Below are 8,369 nucleotides of genomic sequence, written 5' to 3'. Positions count from 1 at the left end.
TAGAGAGATGCAGAAGAGCCTAGTCATAGATAAAAGAGAGAAAACCCAGATGGCTGGGCTAGCAGGATATCCACTAAATTTTAGTCCATGACACCTTTTTCTTACTCTGCATTGGACCAAACTGTCCCTAAACTTTTACATTTGTGGTCATTTCAGAACATGTTGCTCTGCTTTATTTTTTGTTTTAACGTAGGTTTTGGCTCCTGGTCACACACAATAGGAACAAAGTCTGGGTTTGAGAATAGTCTCTAGGGGGATTTACCCATTTGTCTTAAAGGAGGAAATGCAATTTTCTTTTTAGAGTGTTGGACAAGACTTCCAAGGTTCTGCAAGTGTAGTTAGCGTTGTTCCCCATTGTTTAATTAGATTACATTAAAATGCTATAAAGGTATTTAATGTGTCCTGCCATATATGCAGTTATGGAAAGAGGATACTCGCTAGTCAGGATTCAGGAAGAGGACACATGCCTCCCAAGGAGCCTCTGAAATTGAAAGGATTAGTTGGGTCAGAGAAACCCATCGTCTTATTGAGGATGTTGCCTTGAATGAAATGGATTTAAGGTAGAATTTTCAAATTAAGTGGACCGTAGGACTCAAGGTAACGAGGCCTGAAGACTAGGAGCAGCATAGAAAGCCCATAAGCTGCAGAGAAAGTATGTGCGAGAGAGCAGAAGGCCCTGAGCCAAGAGGGGCAGATCATCCATGCACTAGTGAGAGATAGCCGAGGCAGAGGAGAATGAGGTTGAGCAAATGTACAACTCCAAATGTCTAAACTGGGCATTTCAATATGATTTTGTGGGACATTCCAACTCCTGCAGGCACTGAAAACGTGGTTATAATAGGATAGTGGATGTGTAAAGCCTTAGAATATTAGAGCTCCTAGGGAGCCCCATTCCCTCATTTTAGAGGGAAGAAAACTGAATCACAATCACACAGGTAGTTAATAGCAAATCTGGAACCTAAATCCAGTTTTCTTTAGTCTCAGTGCAGTGTGATTGGTACTCACCCACACGGTTTATTTCCAAGAAGAAAAGTATATAAGTAAGTTAATAACAAATAGGTAAGAAAGTAAGGAATTAAGTAAATAACATAGCTGGAGGAAAGGTTAGTATGGAAGAAGGTTATAATCGTTTGAGATTACCAGGGCATAAATGATTCACAAAGAAAAAGGAATATTCGAGAGATGAGAAAGAAGAAGCCAGATTTGGCATTTTTTCAGATAAAAAGTACAAAAACCCAAAACCAAACCAAACCAAACAAACAAAAGAAAACCAACGTCCCCCCCCCCCCATATAAATAGCCAAACTAAACACCAGAAAAATGATGTGTTTGGATGTACTGGCTATCTATTGAGCAAATGAATTACCAAGAACTTTGTGGCTTAAAACAACACACTTGCTATTTCATAGTTTCTGTAGGTCTGGAATCTGGGCGTGGCTTAGCTGGGCCCTCTGCTTCAGGATCTTTTACAAGGCTGCCATTGAGATGTCAGTCAAGGCTGTGGTCTTATCTTAATGTTGGACTGGGGAAGAATTCACTTCCAAATTTATGTGATGGTTCAGTTTCTTGCTGAGTGCTGGCCAGATGCCACTTCGCCACATGGGCCTCTCAGTAGAGCAGCTCACAACATGATGACTTGCTTTATTGAACCAAAACAAGGGAGAGAGTCTGCTAATAAGATGAAAATTACAATCTTAAGCAACATAATCGCAGAAGTGACGTGCTGTCATCTTGGCTTTAATGAACTTATTGGAAGCAGTCCCAGGTCATGCCCACACTCAAGCTGAGAGGATTAACAAGGGTGCCAGTACTACGAGGTGGGGATCCTTGGGGCTATTTTAAAGTCAACTCATAAAATTGGAAAACCTGGGATTCCTCCAAATACAAAAGAAAATGTATGTAAAGAGATAGTTAAAGGAAATAAAGTAAAATTGATTAGTTTGCAATCCCCCAAAACCTAAAACCCACCCCCCAAAACGAAACCTAAAACTATAGACAATTGGAGATAGACTAGTTGACAGAATATTTAGAGAAGGTGACTACATGTAGTTCATAAATATGATATGATAATGGAGATCCAAGTTTAAGAAGAAACGAGGGAATAGCTGATTTTAAAATGAACAAAACACTCCAAAATGCTGCCTATGAAAGTTAACATGATGGAGGTAATCCTTCTTTAAGTCTCAAACAGAAGTTAAAGAAGACCGAGGACAGAAAAAAAGGCATTTTACAGCTTTATGAATATAGTATCTTTTAAGTAAGAAAAGCAGAAAGTAGATTAGAGAGATTTAGGGGATAATAATCATGGGAGGAGAGAATAAATTACCTGATTTAGTATAAAAGCAACAGGAAGAGGAGGAAGGGGGAGAAAAACTAGCAGAAGCCATGGGGTCCAAAGGGATGAGGAAAATTCAGGCCCTGTTAGCTCTGCTAAGCTTGTTGCTGCCCCCAGCAAGCTGTTTCCACTGAAAGGCACTCTAAGTTGATTCATAAAAAGGCTGGTATTGTCTTTCAGGAAACTCGCCAAATCGACGCTGGTCCTGGTGCTGGTCTTCGGGGTGCACTACATCGTGTTCGTGTGCCTGCCCCACTCCTTTTCGGGGCTCGGGTGGGAGATCCGGATGCACTGTGAGCTGTTCTTCAACTCCTTTCAGGTAGAAGAGCGCCGTCTCGTACTTCGGTTCTCCTGTTTTGCTTCTTCCCTCCTTGCAACCTCGTTCTCCGCCCCTCTCTCGGGCTTTCATGCGCCTGTCTCCCGAGGGCCAGGCGAGGGCGCTCTTCTCTGGTCCCTGTGCTTTTCCATCCTGCAGAGGTTAGGTTACCGTCTAACCCCAGCAGGAGCTGTTTCTCACAGACAAGCCTAGGTGATGAGACAAGGCAGCGTATTGTAAAATACGTTAACGCCTACAGAGTAGGGACCTCTGAGTGTGTATGTCAAGCAAAAGAAGGGGAAGGCAGGGAAGAGGGAAGGAAAGGGGGGACAAAAATGAGGAAGAGGTGGTTTCTATACATTTCCATTTGGAAATACGACCACCATCATCCCTTACATGGATCACTGCAGATGCCTCCCAGCCCTTCTTCCTGAGTACTCATTTGCTGACGCCTCCTGTCGTCTTCAATCCTGTCTCCAAACAATTGTATGAAGAATCTTAAACATAAATTTGATCATGTCACTTATCTGCCAAAAGTATCCAGAGGCTTCTCACTGCACTTAGAATAAAATCCAAACTCTGTTTCCTGGTGTGGACGATCGTATGTGGCAGGGCTCTGGCTGTGACCTCATGTCACACCACAGTCCCTGCTGCCCACTAAGGTCAAGCCGCACTAGAGCCTCTATGCTTCCTGTTCCTCAAGCTCATTCCTTCCTTAGGGGTTTGTACTTGCTGTTCCCTTTGCCTGGATCGTTTTCCCCCCTAATATTCATAAGGCTATCTTCTTCTTGTCACTAGAACCAGTTTAAACGTCACCTCCTCAGAGAGGTCTTTGTTGAGTTCCCCATCTGATACAGCTTCTCCATTTTTCTCTGTTAACACCACTTATTTTGCCTGCAGAGCCTTTATCATCTTACATTTTTCTCATGTTGCTATTTGCTTATATTTTATTCACCTGTATTTCCTTCTGAAGTGTAAGCTCTTAGAGACTAGGGAGATTGTCTGTCTTTATTAAACTATATCCCTTGCATGCTGAGCATTTTTCATTGTATAAGTTCAATAAATATTTTGAATGAATAAAAACAGTTGTATTTTTACTGTATAATATCCTATGTCTATAGTTTTCAGCATTCACAATGTATAAATATTTCTCACCAACCAGGGGGTATTTGGTGATCCTTGAGTGGCAAGATAAATGAAATGAATATAATAGAAATCAGTTCTTTGTGTATCTTGGATTATTTTATTCAATGACTTGTTTGGGTCAGCTGACACCAAGGAAAGATCTCAGACAAATTTCATGTAAACTTAAAGATTTGGGAGAATTAGGAGATGTATATAATTTTCTGAAGGAATCATAAAAAACGTTTTTCAACTTACACATTTTGGCCAAGACACTTTAGTGCTGTGATTTTCATGAATTGTCAGCACGCTAACATGCCTTTTTGTCTCCAGGGTTTCTTTGTGTCTATCATCTACTGCTACTGCAATGGAGAGGTAGGTTTGAAGGAACACCCTAGACGTCCCACATATCTAGCTCTGAGTAAACTTTTAAATGGCCATCGCAGTGTGACCTGATTCTCTGCAGGATCCCCAGGAGTTATAGGACAGAATGGGCAGGGAGAAGAGAGATATTTTAATCATACATTATTTTGAGAAGGCAAGAATTAATTCCAACAAGTTAAGGTCAATTTAGTTACAAACCTTGATATTAAAAAAACAACTTGTTGGAATGAAAACTGAGACTTGGATGGTCAGTGAACTTCATATTCCAGTTAATGCTTAAACTTATTAAATTTCAAGTCCTATTAGAAACCCAACCATGTTTTCCTGAAACGAGTCTATTAGAATGTTTTGACATTTTTTAAAACTATAGAATAGTGATAGAACAATTTCAGTTCATTGAGGAGTTGGCGGGAGAGAAATAATTGGGCTGTTCCTCTAGGTGACATCAGCTTGCCAGGTTTTTCGCTGCTTTCCATGGAACTTCCAAATAAACTCCCTTCTGGAAAGTGGCACTAGCAGTAGAATGGAATCTTCAGTTGAAGGAATGGAAAGAAGAGCCCCACCCTATTAAGAATGCATTTGCAATCTGCTTTTCAATGTTTAATTCTCTTTCCTGTTTTTCCTCCTTCAGTATGCCTATGCAAAGTGATAGAGTGGTGGTTACATTTCAGGTTATGTTCCACACCGTTCCTCAGCCATAGCCGGCACTATTTATCTCTCTTTCTCCAACCTGAGTCCTCTTTTTTCTCTTCTATACGTCATATATTTCTACTGGTTGTATTTCAGCCTCTATTAAAATACTAACATTGGACAAATCCCCTTACCTGTCTCTAAGCATCAGTTTGCTCATCTTCAGTAATAACACCTATCTCAAAGGTTTTTTTGAGATTGAGAGAGAACGCCCGCCCCCTCCCCCACCGCCACACACACACACACACACACACACACACACACGTAAAGTCCCTGGCACAGAGTGGACCCTTAATTAATGATTATTACTATCATTGAAATCAAGGCAAACATTTGTCTAACAAAGTTTCAGTCTCTGTTGGTTTCTGATGCACAATATGGTTCTTATGGTTTAGGTTCAGTCTGAAGTGAAGAAGATGTGGAGTCGGTGGAATCTCTCCATTGACTGGAAAAGGACGCCCCCATGCGGCGGCCACAGGTACGGCTCCGTGCTCACCACCGTGACTCACAGCACCAGCAGCCAGTCGCAGATGGCGGCTAGCACTCGCATGGTTCTCATCTCTAGCAAAGCGACTAGGATGACCAGCCTACAGCCCGACAGTCATGTGACTTTACCCGGCTATGTCTGGAGTAACTCAGAGCAGGACTGCCTGCAACACTCGATTCATGAGGAGACCAAGGAAGGTAACGGGAGGCAGGGAGATGAAATTCCAATGGGAGAGTCTTCCAGGCCGTTGGAAGGAAGCAAAGAAGAAATGGAGGATGTTCTTTGAATTGACATCTGTGGCTTTAAAGAGCTGGTCCTTCTGATTTTCCAAGAGCCGATGGTCCAAGCACCTAGCCACCATTCCTCTGCTTGATCCCCAGAGCTTGACAATTCAGTGTTAAAGTGTTACTTTACAAAAGTTTTCAGGTGCCATGAATTGGCTCCTATCAATACTGAAGACACAAAAGGAAAAGTATCAATGGTGTAGTTTATTACCTTATTTTGGCATCAAATTCTCCTCTAAATTTATGTGTGGTACTTGCTCTGCGATTTTTCATTTTTCTGCTACTTTTGGGTGGAAAAGGTTTCAAGTGCTTGGTTTTATTTTTTTCTTATAAATATCACTCTAAGTATGATAGAGAGCATTTTGTATGTCATTTTCCTTTTAAGAAACTAGTATTCTCTTTCCCACTTTAATGTACTTCTATCACTGCATTCATTTTGTCTATGTGAAGGAGCAATTAAGGTCTGAAAATGTATGTTAAAAGATTAAAGATTTAGGAACAAGTACATGCTGGAAAGTAAGTTATCTGGACCTTGATAATACCTTTACAGCAATTAAACTTGTTTCTTTCTAGGAACAAGGAAAATTTCCCCAAAAGAATATTGCACATATTCCTTCTTTTGAATGTCCCTTCTGCGATGAGCCAAATCTCAGGAATTCACTCCTTTGTAAACCTTGACCTGTCACAAAGTTTTTTGTCTTGAGCTTGTGTTGGCAAACTACTTTTGTATGTAATCATTTATATTTATAGTAAATCACATCGCACCCATACTTTTCCCCTCTTTGTTCTATTACTGTATTTCAAATGGCATGTAGGATAAATTAAAAGTTTGTTTTAAAATTATATTTTGGGTCACTTTTTAAAATTTTGTTTCAGCATTTTACTTTGTTTTTGGGAACCGACCAAATGTCCCTTCTCCACATCTATAGAGATCAGCATGTAGCTCCAGGACTTTTCTGAACTTGAAATTTTATTATGTTGCAGTCACAGTCGTAAAATGTTTATTGAACGTGTGTCAGGTACCTGGCATCTTGCTAGGTTTTTATAAGCATTAATTTATTTAGTCCTCACTACAAATTTATGGAGTAAGTTTTATCATTGTCACCCTTTTTACAAATGATAATACGACTCACAGAGGTGGAGTAATTTGCTTAAAGTCTCAGTAAGTCATTGACAGAGCATGGTTTCAGGCACAGATAATCAATTTTCACTGCCTCGTGTAAACAGGAATGATTTTGGTCACATAAGTCTTACTGTCATAGCATTTTCTTTTTCTGCTCTTTTTAAATAACATGGAATATCTTTGCTTTGCAGTTTCTAAAGTTGTCAAAAAAAAAAACCCCTCTGTTTTTCAAATCATTGGAAGAAAATGAATAAAGTATGTGTGAGTGCAATATATTATTTATACCCAGAGATTGTTATATAATTCAGAGGTGATCTCCCTTAGAGATTATGGTAGGTAGAATAATGTACACAATCCCCATTCCCCACCCCTAGAACATGTGACTATGCTAGGTTAGGTGGCAAAAACAAAGGTTAAAAATGTAGTTAAGTATTGATAATCAGGGAGTTTATCCTGGATTATCTGGGTAGGCCCAGTGTAGTAACAAAGGTCCTTAAAAGTAGAAGGAGGCGGGAGAGGAAATTAGAGTGATGTATGTAAGAACTGCCACTCGTTGCTAGCTTTGAAGAAGAAGGAAGGGGCAGTAAGCTAAGGAATGTGGGCAGCCTCTAGAAGCTAGAAAAGACAAAGAAATGAATTCTCCCTCAGAGCCTCTAGAAAGGAATACATCTCTGTAGATATCTTGATTTTAGCCCAGTGAGAGGCTTGTTGGACTTCTAACCCACAAAACTGTAAAATTAAAAAATTGTGTTTTAAGCCACTAACTTGTTATGACATTCATAGAAAACTATTACAAAGATGTATATTGATTGCATATATGAAAATAATTGCATTGGTTGATTAGTTAGATTGTATAATTGCTATTTGGTTGCTTCACGGAGATCAATTATTTTGCTAGTGTTTATGGTATTCTATTTGCTGCTTTTACAAGGAGGAGCATTTTCTAGCTTGCCATTTAACTATAACTCATACTCTTACCAGCAGTTGCTTCATTTTAGAGATGTAAATATTTATATGGTTGAGATTATTCAAAATCAGTGAAGGACAATCTCATCTTTTCTAAAGAGTTATTACATATCTTGTTTTACAAGTTGGATTTCAGTCTTTTTCTCTCATTAGGCTTGCTCTGCCTGTGTCTTTTAGTCTTGGACTCTCTAAGACACACAGGCAATCACTTGCACAGGAAAGCTTTTACCTGCTAATCCTGGGACATTCTAGGCTGAAAAGATGACTTCCTTCTGGGGTGTTTAGGAATAACATAGATATATAACTAATGTACATCGACTTTATTTTAAGAACTGCTCTCAGTGTTTTCAGCATGTTTATCATATAATCTTTAGAACACACTATGATGTAGTTATCGGCATTTCCAGACAAGTTGAGATAATCAGAAGTTAGAAGATTTGCCCCAGATCAAAGTGGCTGAGCCAGGATTCAAACCTAGTTTAGGTTGACTCCAGGGCCCCTGATTATTTCTTACTTATATGTTCTTTTTTCTTTCTTTATCCAAAGCCTAATAGTATCTCAAGTCAATGAGAAAACAATAAAGAATTAGTTTCAACTATTTTGATAATAGAATTACCAATAGTTATGGGAATATGAAAAACAACAAAACATGATTATAGTTTG

At 39.4% G+C, this 8,369-nt stretch overlaps 1 protein-coding gene across 4 annotated transcripts in view; it reads left to right on the top strand.

Annotated features, from left to right (window-relative positions):
- Positions 1 to 6,460, top strand: part of PTH2R (parathyroid hormone 2 receptor) — a 67,920-nt gene extending 61,460 nt beyond the window's left edge. For 3 of the 4 annotated variants that reach the window (XM_011369633.2, XM_023536285.1, XM_023536287.1), the window contains 3 exons: positions 2,515 to 2,653; positions 4,106 to 4,147; positions 5,242 to 6,460. In XM_011369633.2, the coding sequence (XP_011367935.1) occupies positions 2,515 to 2,653; positions 4,106 to 4,147; positions 5,242 to 5,619 (559 nt within the window). In that variant the 3' untranslated portion in view covers positions 5,620 to 6,460. The remainder of the gene's footprint in view (positions 1 to 2,514; positions 2,654 to 4,105; positions 4,148 to 5,241) is intronic. The other variant, XM_011369635.2, reaches the window with a different exon arrangement.
- Positions 6,461 to 8,369: the final 1,909 nt, after the last annotated feature.

This window comes from Pteropus vampyrus, unplaced genomic scaffold, assembly GCF_000151845.1.
Source record: "Pteropus vampyrus isolate Shadow unplaced genomic scaffold, Pvam_2.0 Scaffold152, whole genome shotgun sequence".
Lineage (NCBI taxonomy): Eukaryota > Metazoa > Chordata > Mammalia > Chiroptera > Pteropodidae > Pteropus > Pteropus vampyrus.
Note: the sequence above shows the minus strand (reverse complement) of the source record. Positions and strands in the feature narration are given on the sequence as shown.